The sequence below is a fragment of the Podarcis muralis genome, chromosome W, assembly GCF_964188315.1.
Source record: "Podarcis muralis chromosome W, rPodMur119.hap1.1, whole genome shotgun sequence".
NCBI lineage: Eukaryota > Metazoa > Chordata > Lepidosauria > Squamata > Lacertidae > Podarcis > Podarcis muralis.
This window is the reverse complement of record NC_135674.1, coordinates 17,758,131-17,776,129: the sequence shown is the minus strand read 5'-3', so window position 1 is coordinate 17,776,129 and position 17,999 is coordinate 17,758,131. Positions and strand designations below refer to the sequence as shown.

Here is a 17,999-nt window from a genome sequence, read left to right as displayed (position 1 = left end):
TGGAACATTTTCGATGATTTGGATGATCTGAGGATTTCTTTTCCAAATTTAGTCATAATTTGGTCATCACCTGTCAGGGAACTGCCATCAGAGACTAGAGGAGAGGGAAGTCGCCCCAATGATGCAGGGGAGGGAACTAGCAAGGAGAGAGAGAGAGCTTCCGGGCACTTCCGGTCAGCGCCAGTGATCAATGGCGGACTTGCCTCCGAGCTCCGGGGGAAGTCTGCTCCGCGGGTTCGGGTCCTGCCGCTACGGCGAAGCGGTGACCCTTAAAAATCACAGGAGCGGAATCCTGTGAACAAGGAGACCCGGTGGGCACCTTTTGCGCCCCCCCTAAACTGCAAAGGAGCCTTTTTAAAGGTTTCGGAGCGGTAGCGGGTGAGCGGCGCGGTGCTGAGGGTCGTCTACAGCCTGTGGAGTGAAGCTGCACCGCCATGATCGGAGAGCGCTGATTTCTTCTAAAGAATTCGGACTTTAAAGCAACTACTCGTGAGTAGGATTTAACAGATTGAATTTGGGGGAAAATTTTAAGAATTTGAGAACTACCACGGGAAAGGTATAAAAAGGAAGTCTGCCTTTCCACGCTGCAGATGTTTAAAGCAAAGTGACTGTAAAGCAGCAACCAAAGATAAGAACTCTTAAAGTTAAGAATCTATCGTTTGGAGAATATCTTCCCCCGTTGTGCAGGAGCGGAGGGGGGTGGAAACTGAACTTTTGTATGCCTGCAAGAAACGTATGACTTTAAAGGGGAAAAGATATCTGCTGCCCTGATCTCTGGAGTCGGACTGCCTTGATAAGGGAACTTAATGGTGGATTCTCAGCACATTGGGAACAATTGTTGCATTAACTCTGTGTAAGCTACATTGTCTTCAGAGAGACTTTAATACAAAATAGCACTGTAAAGAACTTGAAACTGTGGCTAACTGAAAAGGGGGATTTCACAGAGATATTGACTATAAAATTATAAAGGGAAGTTGGAGTTTTACCCCCTAGTGGAGACTTTGTGGTAACATTAATAATTAAGCCACTGTAACAAGATCCAGTGGAAATTTCCTTTAAGAAACAAAAGTGCAAGTGTGGGACGTGACCTTGGCTTTGAATGAGAGTGTTATGGATAAAGAGAAGGGGAAATTTGAAGAAAAAACAAGTCTAAGATCCGGGAGACAATACAAAACTGACAGTTCCCACCAGCGAAGAGCCTCAACGTCCGGAGGCATAGGAACAGCTGCTGCCTCTCAACCAAAAGTAAGAGCAATGTCTACAGAAGATACTCTGGCACAGGCTCTTAGCAAAATTAATGCATCTCTGGAAAATTTAACAAAGCAGGGTACTGAGACAAGTAAACAAGTTGTGGAAACTAACAAACAAGTGGCTGAAGTCTCAAAAAAAATTGATTTGAATACGAAAAGCATCGACGACCTGGGGAAGAAGGTAAATTCTAACACAGAGACTATTGTAAGGCTTTTGGAGGATTCGGCTACAACCCGAAAGATTGCCGAGGAAGCGAAAGAAATTGCTGTTGCCACCCAGGAGAGGATACCACCTGTCATCAAGAGATTGGAGGACCATGACCTGACCTTGTCTATGATCGAATTGCAAAGAAAAGAGAGAAATTTAAGGCTGAGGTCAGTTCCGGAAAGTGAAAAAGATAATGTCAGGGGTTCAGGGAGAGAGGCACAGATGAGGGAGGAGACTGAGAGCGAGGGGGAAGAATCCAGGAACGAGGAGGAGGAGGATGACAATGACTTGAGGGCTTCCATGAGTCTCTCAAGTGAATCGGAGGATTCCCAAAAGGGGGCGCCCCTGGTCAGGCCAAGGGGAGCCACAGGGGGGACTCGTCAGGAGCAGGGGAGCAGCAGGGAAACCCCGAGTGGGAGTGGGAGATCGGGGCCGGCTTCCCAGCCGGAACGGAGTGAAGAGGGTGGAGTTCCCAGTGTGACACACGGAGCAGAGCAGGAAGCAGAGAGGGGAAGGAGATCGGGGCAAGGCGTCCTGCCGGAAGGGGCGGAGAGTAGTACAGAGAGTAGTATAACTGTCAAGAGGAAGGTCAGGGGTAGCGAACGCGCGCCAAGTTCAAATGTGGAGGCGCGCGGAAATGCGGAGAGCCCGGAGGAGGAGCCTGGTCCCAAAGCACGGAGGAGGGGGGAGCAGGCGTCTGGGGACTCAGCGTCAGAGGAAAGCAGGAGGGAAGGAACCCAGGGGGGCAGAAAGACCCTGCGGAAAAAGAAGGACAGGAAGAGGTGGACTAGCACAAGCCTCTTAAACTGGTGTAGAGGCGGGACTGATTCAGAGGGGACTTCAGCGGTCTAAGCGTAACAGACGTGGGGCTGCGCGCCTCAGCTGTGGAACAATGTACTTCAATAAAGACTTTTGTAAATAAAGTGGACTTGGCGTTGGTCTCTTGTGAGCTGGGACCTGAGGCGGCCCTGACAGATAACCTGGTGGATTTTTTAACAAAAGAATTTTCGGACTTTTGGCAACAGGACCTGGAGGAGGAAGAATTTAAGATACTGAGTGCATTTAGGCTTGGTACAAGACAAAGGAAAAATAAAGCAAGAGATTGTTTGATAACATTAAGAACTAAAGAAGAAAGAGACAAAATTCTGAACCTGCACTACCAAAGAACTCTGGAGATTGAAAATTCTTTTGTGGAGATCTATAAAGACATCCCGAAGCACATTTTGGATGTAAGAGCAGACTACAAAGACTTGGTCATTCTATTGAAGGAAAATAAGACATTTTTCAGGTGGGAATATCCACAAGGCCTATCTTTTAAGTTTAAAGGAAGGAAGATAAGAATAAGATCATTGAGTGATAAAGACAAATTCTTGAGAGACCACGAAGAAGATCTTCAAAAGGAGGTGGAATCCGGAGGGGAACTGGTACTACCAGGAAAAGGATCATTGGACATATCTAATTTATCATTTGGGTTGTCACCACCGACAGAGGAAGAACAACGACTTGGAGCAGTTGGAGGAAGTAAATAGTCTCACCATGGCTCTGCAACTTCTAAGTTGGAACTGCAATGGTTTGAACATGCCCCGAAAGAGGAAAGCGGTTTTTCATATATTGAAGAAAGAACAATTGGACTTGATTTGTTTACAAGAAACACATGTGACAAGGCTGCACAGGAAATTATTAGTGAATAAAAGACTGGGACAAGAATTTATTTCATCTGACAGAGTTAAAAAAAGAGGAGTTGTAATATATGCAAAAGAAAAACTGCTACCAAAATTTTTGTTTAAAGATGAACAAGGAAGATTTTTGGCAATTGAAATTCAAGCCCAAGGAGAGAAATTTTTGATTGTTGGAGTTTATGCACCTAATGAGGGGAAATCGGAATTCTTTAAGAAGTTGCATGAGATTTTGTTAGACTATTTGGATTACAACTTGATAATGATGGGAGACATGAATGGAGTTGTTTCAACGAACATGGACAAAGCACAAAGACAAACACTTACCAAGGATGGAAGATTACCAAAAACTTTTTTTGAAATGACTGACAATATGGATATAATTGACATATGGAGAACAAAGAATCCTCTTGAAAGAGAGGGAACCTTCTTTTCTGAGTCCAAAATGACATGGACCAGAATCGACCAAATTTGGGTTACTAGAGGAATGGCATCAAAGATAAAAAAAGTGGAAATCTGCCCAAAAACTTGCTCCGACCATAATCCAGTAAAAATGGAGATGAAATTAGCAACTACTGGCACCTTCAGATGGAGGATGAATGACACCTTGTTTAGAGATGAAGAAGTTTACAAAAAGGCCCAAAAAACTTTGAGAGACTATTTTGAAATAAATATGAACACTAACGTTGAAAAAAGAGTAATCTGGGACGCAAGTAAAGCCGTTATGAGAGGATTTTTGATACAACAAAATGCAATTAAAAAGAGAACTCAAAATGAGAAAAAAGACAAGATTTTGGAGAAGATAAAAGATGGGGAAAGGAAACTAAGATCCAAACCAAAGTCCCAAGAGACTTTGAGAGAAATCAAGCTATATCAAACACAATATATGGAATTGATGAATCAGGAAATAGAATGGAAAATTAAACAAATGAGACAAAAGACATTTGAATCAGCGGACAAATGTGGTAAACTTCTGGCTTGGCAAATGAGGAAAAGATAAAAACTTAATACGGTTACAAGTCTAGAGGTGGAAGGAAAGAGCATTCATAAGCCAAATGAAATTAGAGATTGTTTTCAGAGTTATTTTAAACAATTATATTCACAAGGACCGCAGAAAGAAGAAGATATAGACCAATTCCTTAAGACATATGGATTACAAAAAATTTCCCAGGAAAGTAAAATAGGGCTGAACCAGAAAATAACTGAACAGGAAATAGAAGGTGCCATTCAAAATATGCAATTGGGCAAATCCCCGGGACCAGATGGGCTTACTTCCAAGTATTATAAGATGTTGAAGGAATGGATTGTACAACCAATGAAGGAAGTTTGTAATGAAATTTTGGAGGGGAAAAGGGTACCGGATTCGTGGAAAGAGGCGTATATCACACTAATATAATATATCACACAGATACACACTAACTGTGTATCTGAAGAAGTGTGCATGCACACGAAAGCTCATACCAAGAACTAACTTAGTTGGTCTTTAAGGTGCTACTGGAAGGTGCTACTGGAAGGTGCTACTGGAAGGAATTTTTTTTGTTTTGACTAATACCGAAGACAGAGACAGAAAAGACTCAACTTAAGAACTACCGCCCTATCTCGCTATTAAATGTGGATTACAAAATATTTGCTGACATTTTGGCTAAGAGATTGAAGAAAGTTTTGATGGAGGAGATTCATGGGGACCAAGCGGGCTTCCTCCCGAAAAGACATATGTCAGATAACGTAAGGAATATAATTGATATTTTGATATTTTGGAAATGCTAGAAGCGAACATAAATACTAGAGCAGTTTTGATATTTGTTGACGCGGAGAAAGCATTTGACAACATTTCTTGAAGTTTTATGAAGAAGAATCTCCAGGGGATGGGGGTAGGCCAAGGATTTGAAAATGGTATTGGTGCAATATATTCAGAACAGAAAGCAAAATTAATTGTGAATAATGTGGTTACAGAAGTGGCGCGCCCGCCCGCCTGGCTTCTTCCTGCAGGAGGAGGAGGCGCAGGAGGCGGCTGCTGCTGCTGCTGGCGCTGCTGCTGCTGCTGCCCCCGCCGCCGCCGCGCTGAGCCCCGGAGCCCGGCGGCCGAGGGAGCCCAGCGCCGGCGGGGTGGTCGCGGCGCGCGGCGCCCGCTCAGGATGTCACGCAAGGTGCCCCGCGCGGAGGTGTGCGCCGACTGCAGCGCCCCAGACCCTGGTTGGGCGTCAATCAATCGCGGAGTGCTGGTCTGCGACAAATGTTGCAGCGTCCATCGCAGTCTGGGGCGCCATATATCCATCGTCAAGCACCTTCGACACAGCCCTTGGTCGGCCACCTTGTTGCAGATGGTGCACACCCTCGCGAGTAACGGTGCCAATTCTATATGGGAACACTCGCTGCTTGATCCGGCGCAGGTCCAGAGCGGGAAGCGTAAGGCTAACCCGCAGGATAAAGTCCACCCCACCAAGTCTGAATTCATCCGTGCCAAATACCAGATGCTGGCCTTTGTCCACAAGCTCCCGTGCCGAGACGATGACGGCGTCACCGCCAAGGACCTCAGCAAGCAACTGCATTCAAGCGTCCAGACGGGGAACCTGGAGACCTGCTTGCGCCTTCTTTCCCTGGGCGCCCAGGCCAACTTCTTCCACCCGGAGAAAGGGACGACGCCCCTGCACGTCGCTGCCAAGGCGAGCCAGATCCTCCAGGCAGAGCTGCTCGTTGTCTACGGGGCGGACCCCGGGGCACCTGACGTGAACGGACGCAGCCCCATCGATTATGCCAGGCAGGCTTCTCAGCACGAACTGGCCGAGCGCCTGGTGGAATGCCAGTACGAGCTGACGGACAGGCTGGCTTTCTACCTCTGCGGGCGAAAGCCAGACCACAAGAATGGGCATTACACCATCCCGCAAATGGCAGACAGCCTGGACCTCTCTGAGCTCGCCAAAGCAGCCAAGAAGAAACTGCAGGCGCTAAGCAACCGTCTCTTTGAGGAACTTGCCATGGATGTCTACGATGAAGTGGATCGCCGGGAGAATGATGCAGTCTGGCTCACGACGCAGAACCACAGCACCTTGGTGACGGAGCGCAGCGCAGTCCCCTTCCTTCCCGTGAACCCCGAATATTCTGCAACGCGCAATCAGGGACGGCAGAAACTTGCCCGTTTCAATGCCCGGGAATTTGCCACCCTCATCATCGACATCTTAAGCGAGGTGAAACGTCGGCAGCAGGGCAAAAGCCTCTCCAGCCCCACAGAGATCCTCGACTCCTCCCTCCACGGGCCCAGCGACCTCGACGACTAACACGACTACGACAGCGTTGCCTCAGATGAGGACACGGACCAGGAGCCCCTCCGCAGTGCCAACGCGGGGCGCAATAACCGCGCCCGGAGCATGGATTCCTCGGACCTCTCAGATGGTCCCATCACGCTGCAGGAGTACCTGGAGGTCAAGAAGGCGCTGGCCGCCTCCGAAGCAAAAGTGCAGCAGCTGATGAAAGTCAACAACAGCCTGAGCGACGAGCTGAGGTGGCTGCAGAGAGAGATCCACAAGCTGCAGGCGGAGAACATGCAGATTCGCCAGCAGGTGGGGCCCATCCACCCGGCAGCAGCGCCACCCCCCAGCGAGCGCCCCGACCACAGCCACGTGGCCTCCACGGCCACGGGAGCCCACCGCCGGGACCGCCACGCCTTCTCCATGTATGAGCCGGGCACTGGGGCCCTCAAGCCCTTTGGCCAGCAGCCGATGGACGACCTGGTCACCCGCCTTTCCACTCCGTTCCACCCCGGGGAGGTGGACGAGGAAGCCTTGTATTCCATCCACAACCAGGCCAGCATCTACCGGATGCAGAAGAGTTCAAGATAGAAAAAGGAACACGTCAGGGGTGCCCAATCTCTCCATTACTTTTTATTTCAGTTCTGGAGGTTTTACTAAATATGATTAGAAGGGACCAGTTGGTTAAAGGGGTTCAGGTCGGAGCTAAACAATACAAATTGAGAGCATTTGCAGATGATCTGGTACTTACTTTACAAGAGCCAGAATCTAGTACAAAAAGGGCTTTAGAACTAATTCAAGATTTTGGTCAAGTGGCAGGATTCAAACTGAACAAAACTAAAACTAAGGTTTTGGAGAAAAACTTAAAACCTATTGAAAGGGAGAGGTTTCAGAATGTGACAGGTTTAACTGTGGTTAAGAAAGTGAAATATTTGGGGATTAATATGACAGCTAAAAATTTGAATTTGTTTAAAAACAATTATGAAAAATGTTGGATAGAAGTGAAAAAAGACTTAGAAATCTGGTCGAAGTTGAAGCTTTCCTTGTTGGGTCGAATTGCAGCTATAAAAATGAATGTATTGCCTAGAATGTTGTTTTTGTTCCAAACACTGCAAATTGTGGACAAGATGGACTGTTTCAAGAAGTGGCAAAAAGACATTTCTAAATTTGTCTGGCAGGGCAAAAAGCCCAGAATAAAATTTAAGATATTAACTGATGCAAAAGAAAGGGGGGGGATTTGCCCTGCCAGACTTTAAACTTTACTATGAATCAGCAGCTTTCTGCTGGTTGAAAGACTGGCTACTTCTTGAGAATACAGATATTTTGGATTTAGAAGGGTTCAACAATACCTTTGGGTGGCATGCATATCTGTGGTATGAGAAGGTCAAAGCTCATAAAGCTTTTAAAAATCATATTGTCAGGAAAGCATTGTATAATGTCTGGATTAAATATAAAGATTTGCTGGAAAACAAAACTCCCAGGTGGTTATCTCCAATGGAGGCAAAGGCCGTGAAAAAACTTAATATGGAGTCGAAATGGCCGAAATATTGGGAAATTGTGGAACAAGAGGGGGATAAATTGAAATTGCAGAGTTATGAGAAATTGAAAGATAAAGTGCGAGATTGGCTTCACTATTATCAAATAATGGAGGTTTTTAGGTCTGATAGGAAAAATGGTTTCCAGGTGGAAAAATCGAAACTGGAGACAGAACTGTTAGAGTCCAAAACTAAGAACTTGTCAAAAATGTATAACTTGCTGTTGGAATGGAACACACAAGATGAAACAGTTAAATCAGCTATGATTAAGTGGGCACAAGATATTGGTCATAACATCATGTTTGAAGACTGGGAACGGTTATGGACCACCGGTATAAAATTTACGGCATGTAATGCCTTAAAAGAAAATATTATGAAAATGATTTATAGGTGGTACATGACCCCAGTCAAGCTTGCAAAAATTTACCACTTGCCTGATCATAAGTGTTGGAAATGTAAAGAGACTGAAGGTACATTCTTTCACCTTTGGTGGACGTGCCCAAGGATTAAGGCTTTCTAGGAGATGATTTATAATGAAATGAAAAAGGTATTTAAATATACCTTCTTGAAGAAACCAGAGGCCTTTCTCCTGGGTATGGTCGGCCAATTGGTGCTAAAGAAGGATAGAACTTTTTTTATGTATGCTACAACAGCAGCAAGAATACTTATTGCAAAGTATTGGAAGACAGAAGAACTACCCACCGTGGAAGAATGGCAGATGAAAGTTATAGACTATATGGGACTGGCAGAGATGACCGGCAGAATCCGAGACCAGGGGAAAGAGACGGCGGAAGAAGATTGGAAGAAATTTAAAGACTATCTTAAGAAATACTGTAAAATTGCTGAATGTTAAGACGATGTTGATTCTGAAATTAAGGGGTTGCTAGCTGTAATTATTATGTAAATATGAAAAGAAAGCTCAAAATTTAATAGAAATTAAGGGAAGGATTTGTTGAAGAGAATTAATTAGAGAATGGAATGCAGTAAGGAGAGGTATGAGGAGGTCGGGAAAGTAAGTTTCATGAACATAAGGGAATGAAGTTATACATGTGGTTTTTTGCTTTTTTGTATGTATTTTTGTCTTTCTTTTTTGTGTTTTTTGTGACTTTTATGTTTTATAAAATTTGTGAAAATGCCAATAAATATCTTTTTTAAAAAGAGAGAGAGAGAGAGCTTCCGCTGGGGAAGGAAATCAAGGTGACACCTGGAAGAAAGGGGAGGCTGAGAGTACTTCGGAGGGAAGGCTCCGAGACTTTTCCAGTGACATCAGCGGGGAGAGCACAGGACCTCCGCTTGGCACGCCCACTCTGCGCAGAAAGCTTCCGCGCAGAGAATCTAGGCGGAGACTTGGAGTCAAAGAATTCTTATGTTGGAAGAAGTTTAGGAAACGCCCACTGACGGATTCTGCCAGTGATTGAGACAGTCGCGTTGTAAGGGCTGTCAAACCAGGGAAAGGTTTAGCTATACAACCAGCTTGGAGCAGTTGGAGTTTACGCACAAGCAACCCCAATTCCCATTACATCACCGTTGGAAAGGCACACTTGGAGGGACTGCCGATGCCCTATTGCTATAAACAAATCTAGAAAGATCCTGGAACGCTCAGTGGCTCATAGAGTGGCAGCGCTGGGGGGACAAGTCATTGACCACCCCAACAAGGTGGCCCTCTACCGTGAAGATGGCATGCATCTTTCCAATGTGGGAAATGATGTTTGGTTGGCTGACATATCTGCAGGGATTAGGGATTGGTTGCAAGTCTGAGGGTATTGGCGGCGAGCTTTGCTCGAGTGGCGGTTAGGTATTGGTAGGGGTATTGTTATGCAGATGTATGGGGGGGAGGAGCGCCATAGTCCGGTAAAGGATTCCGGGGGGCGTGGCTCCGTCAGAAGCCTATGGAGGCCAGGGCCTAAGGCACGCCCCCGAGCAGTGACCCCGGGAGAGTGCCTAGTTGATGTGCATCAGCAGGGCTCCCCCTGCTGGTGTTAACCCTTCCCGGTCTTCAAGCAAGCAGGCTGAAGCCGGATAGTCGGATAGGACCAATGCCTAAGCCAATACCGCTCATCACCTGTAACCAATAAAGTTGTGGCCAATTTTAGCCCATTAACCTTAAATAACGGTGTCTTGTGTCTTTATTCATTCTGGTGGGAGGCGGGAACTCGCCACGCAACAACAAGTTCATTACTATCTTTAATTAACACATAATCTATATATGTGTATGTCTTATATCTGTTCGAAAAAAAGGTGGGTTTCATACTAGGGTTCCCCAAATTAAACACATCTTTTAATCCCCATTTCGTTAACTTAAATGATTGTTCTGTCTTTAAATTCCAATTGAAATTGCCAGTCACAATAATTTCCCCTTCCGTATATGCTTGTAATTTATCTAAAGTTTTCCTTAAAAAAATTTCTGTCCTTTATTTGGGCAATATATATTGGCTATTGTGAAAATTGTCTTCATTATTTGAATTTTTATAAATACCTATCTACCATCATTATCTTTCTTCCAATTCAAGACCTCTAACCTCAGATTTCTATTACATAATATAGCAACCCCTCTGGCCTTATTTGTTGCTTTAGATTCTATTTTTAAACCCCAATGCTGGGAAGGCAACAGAGGTTTATTGTTTGCTTTGTCTCTGTATGTTTCAGGCAAACATAATATATCTACCTTCATTTTCTTTGTCAATTCCATTATCCTATACAGCTTAGTATAGAAGTTAGCCCGCTAACATTTAGCGATAAAATCTTTAAGGCGCTATCCATTATCCCTTTCAATGTTTATTTTTTGAGTCCATCCATGCACATATTCTTTACCTACATTTGTGCTTCTTTCATACCCCGAGAGGGGAGTTAATAAATGACCCTCTCAGTGTTACGTATTTCCATGCTGTTACGGAATGGAGGGGGGGCGCACACAAATGAAGTCTTACTCCCGAGTAAGTGTGGAAAGAGAGAGACAGGAAGAAAAACAGTCTCGAGAGAAAACACTGAGTTTGACCAGAAAGTGGGGAAGGGGACCGCGACACCACACAGATAACCTCTATTAAAGAGCCCATAAGGTGTCCGGAAAGAACGTGACTCAGCACACCAAATTAGGCAAAATGGAATAATTAGAAAAGTAAATACAGCAAAGTTTAAAGTTTAAAGAAAGACTGGCAACCGATTCAAATATAAACAATTTAAAACAAAACTGCTGAAAGTAATACAGACAGGGGAACAAAATTAAGTTACCTGCGTCTGAAGGAGGAACAAAGGGGGCAACGCGGAGGAGTTGCCATTGGAGGACGTCATAAAGAATACAAACAGGAAAAGACACCAAAGAAAGAAACTTGGAAGCAATAGAGAGGGGAGTACAGGAAAAGAAGACACTGAAGGAGAGAACAGCGACACGTGTGGTGGATGGAGGAAAAGACATAAGCTAAAATACAAGTTGAGAAAATAGCACCACCTATTGGACATAAAGAAAAAAGAAAATCAGACATAAAAACTAAAAGGAGACAAAATAAAGAACAGAGAACTTTTATAGAAAGATTTTAATGATTTTGGTAGTAAATTACACCTCTTCTCTCTTCTCAACTGATCATTTGGAAGAAAATACCAGACAATTTTTTAAAAATAAATGGACATATATATACTTAAAATAAGGAATTCCCTGAAAGAAAAGAACGTTGAGGGAGCAAAAAAAAAAAAAAAGGAGGGAAAAACAGACAATATTACAGCTCGATGGGATCAAAGAAAATACCAGCTTTGAGTGGTGCCAACACATCTCAAAACCATTCGAGAAGAATATCAACAGTAGAGAGCGAAAACAATATGGATATGAAAGAAATCCTAGCAGTAAGGGAAAGAATGAAAAAAATCTAGGGGAAAAGATAACAGCACTTGATGGGAATATAAAATTACTAGATGAAAAGATGGAAAGTATGGGCGCTAAAATAGAAAAAAAAATTCAAGGGTAATAATGGACCTTTCAACTCTAGTAAATCAACTGACAGTCAAGCATCAAAGTTTAGACACAGTGGTCCAGGAGACCAAGATAAAGATACAGAAACAAGATGAAAATATGAAGAAGAATCAACAAGATCAAAAAGAAATGAAAAGATACCAAGAAAAAAATAAAGAAGAAATAGATGAATTGAAAAGAATACAGGAGGACTCTTGGGATTCTTTGGCCATCTTACAGATGAAACAAAGAGAGATGGTTCTCTGTCTACGCGGCATCAAAGAAAGCCAGGATGAAGATACATCCACGAAATTGATAAAAGCTACGGCAGACTGGCTGGGAGTCCAAGAACAGGAGATGATACTGGACATTGAAAAAATATTTCGAATAAGAGTGAGCAAAGCTAAAGCTAGGAAAGGACCTGGAGATTGTTTGATATTTTTGAATTTGAGATTGCTTAGAGACAAACTCCTGCTGAAAGGCAGGTCTGATCCACTCTGTATAGAAGGGAGTTATGTCGAATTTATGAGAGAGATCCCAACACGTCTGCTCAAGAGGAGAGAAAATTACAGATTTATGACCTCAGCGCTGAAGAAAAACAAAATAAGGTTCAAGTGGGAATTCCCAGAAGGACTATCATTTACATACAAAGACAGAAGAAGATCCTTCAGATCGGTAGAAGATACCAAAATTTTTTGGAGAAAGTATTGGGAGGAGAGAAGCTGGTAGAGTGAAGAGAGAAAGATAAGATTGAACTTTTAATATAACTGTTGTGACTTACGCACACTAGATTTTTCGTGGAACAGCCGTATAGTAATAGATATAGTGAGATTATTTTAAGCCAATAAAGAAATAGGTTATTGAAATGCATTTCTTGGAATGTTAATGGATTAAATTGTAAACTTAAAAGAAACAGAGTTGAATGTATACTAAAGGGGGAAAATGGGATGTCATATGTATGCAAGAAACACATATATCCAAAAATCATGTGAGGGTGTTGAAGAATACAAGACTAGGACAAGAATTCGTAGCGTCAGAAACAGAAAGAAAGAGGCTGAAATCTCAATTGATATTTCAAGATGAAGAGGGTAGAATCTTAGGAGTAGAAATACAAACAAAAGAAGGGAAAATTATAGTGGTGGGTATATATGCCCCGAATAATAGAAAGGAAGAATTTTATAAAAATCTAGAAGAGAGATTATGGGACTATGCAGATGAGAGCATAATAATTATGGGGGACTTAAATGGGGTGACATCTATAGAAATGGATAGAACACAAAGAGACAGAATGTCAAACTCGGGTAGACTACCACTCTCCTTTCATTTAACAGAAAACTTTAACTTATACGATGCTTGGAGAACCAAAAACCCAAGCGTCAAGGATATAACTCATTATTCTGAGGCTAAAAATTCGGGGGGGGAGGGCGAATTGATGCAATTTGGCTATCAAAGAAATTGATGTTAAATTTGGATAAAGCAGAAATATTGAATAGATCAATATCAGACCACAACCCTGTAACAGTCCATATGAAATTTAAAAGTCACACAAAGGGGAGGTGGAGAATGAATGATGAGGTATGGAGAGATGAACAAAGGGTAATAAAAGCAAAAGAAATATTGAAAGAATTTTTTGAACTAACTGAGAACCAAGGTACAGATAAGAAAATAATTTGGGAGGCAAGTAAAGCCTATATGAGAGGATATGTAATACAACAAATGGGGAGGATAAAGAGAAATAAAGAAACCAATATTATGGAGATAAATAAGCAAACAAGAGAGAAATAAAAAGAATTGGCAAAGAATCCAAAAAATGAAGGCACCATCCAACACATAAAGAACCTACAATCCCCTTTATCTAATTTAATTAACAGAGAAGTTGGGGGGGGGAATTATTTGGGCAAAGCAAAGATATTTTGAACAAGCAAATAAAACGGGCAGAATGTTAGCATGGCTCATTAAAGACAGACAGACAGAAAGAAAGATTAATAAACAAAATTATAGATGAAGAAAGATAAATTATTGAACCAGAACAGATTAAAGACAGATTCATAAAATAATATAAAATTTTGTACAAAGCAGAATTGAAAGAAGAAAGGAAAATTCAAAAATACCTGCTAGAGAATGGATTACCAGAAATTGATGAAAAGGAGTATGCTATCTTAAACTCAAATATTGAATTAGAAGAGATTAAAAAAGTTATTAAAAATACGAAAGAAGGTAAATCACCAGGACCGGATGGCATTTCAGTAACGTACTATAAAAAATTAGAAGGTATAATTGCACCCAAATTAAAATTAATTATGAATGAAATATTAGAGTAAGGAGAAACACCAGAATCCTGGCAAGAAGCGCTAATAACCATAATCCTGAAACAAGGTGCAGATTTGAAATTAATTAAAAATTACAGGCCAATATCTTTATTAAATATAGATTATAAAATTTTTACAGGCATCCTAGCAAACAGAATGAAAATTTTGTTAAAAAGAATAATAAAGAAAGATCAAGCTGGATTTCTACCAGAGAGACAAATAAAAGATATTGCTAGAGTAATTATAGACCTATTGGAATACATAGATATGAAACGGAGTAAGAAAATAGCAATGTTACTGGTAGATGCCAAAAAGGCATTTGATAGTGTCTCATGGAATTATCTAATTAAAACCTGCGAGAGTTTAAAAATGGGAAATAGATTCATGAATGGAATCCAGGCAATTTATATAAAACAAAAAGCTAAATTAATTTTAAATAATGAAATTACAGAAGAATTTGATATTGAAAGAGGAAGAAGTCTCGTCGCGGCATTCTGCACCTGCTGGAGTTTCTGGGTCAGTCTCAAGGGCAGCCCCACGTAGAGCGAGTTACAATAATCCAGTCTGGAGGTGACCGTCGCGTGGATCACAGTGGCTAGGTCAGGGTGAGAGAGGTAAGGAGCCAACTGCTTAGCTTGGAGGAGATGAAAAATGCCGCCTTTGTTATAGCTGTAACCTGTGCCTCCATGGAGAGGGAGGTATCAAAGATTACACCCAAACTCTTAACGGACAGTGCTGGCACTAATTGCACCCCCGCAAGAGATGGGAGTTGCCCCCTCAATCCCATATCATCCCGTCCTAGCCAGAGGACCTCTGTCTTCGAAGGATTTAACTTCAACCAGCTCCCACGTAACCATCCAGCCACAGCTTTCAAACATCTGATCAGTGTGTCTGGGGCTGAGTCAGGATGGCCATCCATCAACAGATAGAGTTGGGTGTCATCAGCATACTGATGGCAGCCCAGCCCAAAACTCCGGACAAGCTGGGCGAGGGGGCGCATAAAGATGTTAAAAAGCATTGGGGAGAGTATCGCACCCTGAGGCACTCCACACACCAAGGAGTGGCGTGATGACAATTCTCCCCCCCCCCCAGCGCCACCCTCTGTCCCCGAACAGAGAGAAATGAGCGCAGCCATTGAAGGACTGTGCCCTGGATCCCCACATCGACAAGGCGGTGGTCCAGGAGTTCGTGATCAACCATGTCGAAGGCTGCTGACAGGTCTAAAAGAATCAGCAGCACTGACTCGCCTCTATCCAGCTGCCTGCGGAGATCATCTGTTAGGGTGACCAGAGCTGTCTCGGTCCCATGACCAGCGTGGAAGCCAGATTGGAATGGATCCAGAGCCGATGTTTCATCCAGAAACCCACCAAGCTGTTCCGCAACCGCTCTCTCAATCACCTTACCCAGGAATGGAAGATTCGAGACCGGGCGGTAATTGGATAGATCTAAGGGATCTAATGATGTTTTCTTTAAGAGCGGGCGCACCACTGCCTCCTTCAGTTCCCCTGGGAATGTCCCAGTGCCAAGGGACAAATTGATGATATCCCCTAGGGGGACCCGCACCTCGTCTGGACATGCTCTAATCAGCCAAGACGGGCATGGTTCGAGAGGACAGGCTTTCCAGCTCGGAGGAGTCTGTCCACATCGGCTGGGGATATCCAGTCAAAGTGGTCCAATACTGGACCTGAGGACAGTCGAGGGGCCTCCAGTTCCTTTATTGTATCCAAATTGGCAGGGAGGTCATGGCGGAGCAACAGGACCTTCTCCGCAAAAAAGCTCGCAAATGCCTCACAGCTGTGTGTCAAATTGTTATTTAAATTTGGCTGTCCCTCAAGGGATGTTAAAGACCGAATTATACTAAATAATTGCGCCGGGCAAGAGCTAGCGGATGCAATGGAGGCCAAGAAGACAGACTTCTTAGCGGCCTTCACTGCCATCTCGTAGGTTTCCATAAACAACCCTATAAGATGTTCTTGAGGCTCCGTCGCGGGCACCCTGCCATACTCGCTCTAGCTGCCTGAGGTCCCGCTTCATTTTCTGGAGCTCCTCGGTAAACCAGGGAGCCCGGTTTCTGCGGGGTCGCAGAGGGCGCTTAGGTGCGATCTCATCAATGGCTGCCAGGAGCATCCCAGCACTCAACAAGCTCAGTCAATGAGTCGCCAGGGGGAGCAAGGTCCCACAAGGCTTGGCGGAATCTATCAGGGTCCATCAGCCTCTGCGGGCGAGCCCAAATTGGCTCGCCACCTAATCAGGGTTCAGACATGTTCAGAGATTAGAAAGTTCTGGGATATGATCCATGAAGAGATTTTAAAAAATGATAAAAATTTCATACAGCAAAAGGGCAGAAGCATATTTATTAGGAATTGTGAGTAAAGATATCCCAAAAGACAAAATTAACATATTCTTATATGCAACGACAGCAGCGAGAATATGGAAAGGAAATAATATACCAACAAAAAGAGAATGGTTAAGTAAACTATGCGAGTACCTGGAGTTAGCCAAACTGACGGACCTAATAAGGCAAAAATATGGTAAAGAAACAGTGGGATTGTTTAAATGAGTATTTATATAAACAGGGCTCAACTACGAAAATTTGGTTGTGCCTAGACTAACCTTGTGTGGACTATAAAGAATATAGAGAATTTAATGGATTATGGAACATCTTAAGGGATCTAAAGAGATGGAAGTGAAGAACAGAGGCAAAGGAGAATTAAATAACATAAGAAGTGTGGTTTAGACAGTGGAAGTCTTTAAAGGTATTTTAATTAAGATTTCTATTTTACAATGTATGTAAGTGTAATTCTGGAATTACTGTTTATGGAAAACAGTATTTCTTTTTCTTTTTTATTTCTTTTCTTTTCTTTTTTTGCTTTCTCTTATTTTCTATCTTCTTTCATAGTCTATGTTTGACATATATGCAAAGAATTGTGTTTTTTGCAGATATAGCTGGAAATTTGATTGTATTATTCAATAAAGTTATATTTTAAAAATTAAAAAAAACCACCAGATTGTGTTGAATACAGCCTTTCGGCCAATCACTGTAATGCCATGGCTCTGCAGAAGCAGCTCAGCTGAGCTGCCTTGCACGCTCCACTGAGCGCTGACAAGTGATGACAGCTCCCGCTGCTAGAACAATGGATTGAGTCAATAGAAACCTCGTTACCTGTTTAATCCAATCAAAGCTAGATACAATGTAGCAACGTCAGATAAGAAAAGAGCCGTCTGTATTAAAAAGCCTAAAACCCTTGGGAATTCGTAGAAAATCTCTGGTTTCACCGATTCTCTTCATTCTACCACCAATCTGCTTTGTTGGCCAAGGACTTGAGAAACCCTCGGTCCCCACCATAATCCCTCAAGTGGGAGGTCACTTACGCACAGTCCTCATGGGTGTCAATCGCTTGGCAAAGGCACTCCTCCGGACTTGCCCAGGTGGCAGACTATGCAAAGCAAGGTCCTATTGTTTTCCTGCTGTAGGTGCTTAGAATGTACTCCCAATACATATCCTGTATTTGCATGTTCCCCACACACATTCCTCTTATGTTAATCATGTATAAACCACCCCTTTTCTGATGTAGTGATGATGTTTAGCGAACTGTATGCTGGGATAAGATAGGAACTTTTAAAAGTCCTTGTCACCCCATTCTCGGGGTTCAATTCCCTTTTGAACCTGTTGCACAATAAACTTTGATCTTCAGCTATTTGCTCCGGTTGGTGGCTGGACTCCTTTGTTCCGCAGGGACCCATGAACTCTGCCCGATGAGCTGGGTGGCTGAGCAGCCTCGCACCTGGATTTTTTCCGTAACAATGCTAACAACAAAAAAAAGTATCTTTTTACT

The 17,999-nt window shown here is 43.1% G+C and overlaps 1 protein-coding gene and 1 pseudogene across 1 annotated transcript in view; both read left to right on the top strand.

Moving 5' to 3' along the window:
- The first annotated feature begins 5,165 nt into the window (after positions 1-5,165).
- On the top strand, positions 5,166-6,970 carry LOC144326319 (ARF GTPase-activating protein GIT1 pseudogene; annotated as a pseudogene).
- Positions 6,971-9,589: 2,619 nt separating this feature from the next.
- Positions 9,590-17,999, top strand: part of LOC144326318 (uncharacterized) — a 52,022-nt gene continuing 43,612 nt past the window's right edge. Inside the window, exons 1-2 of the mRNA XM_077922865.1 lie at positions 9,590-9,609; positions 11,851-12,529. Coding sequence (XP_077778991.1) covers positions 9,590-9,609; positions 11,851-12,529 — 699 coding nt within the window. The remainder of the gene's footprint in view (positions 9,610-11,850; positions 12,530-17,999) is intronic.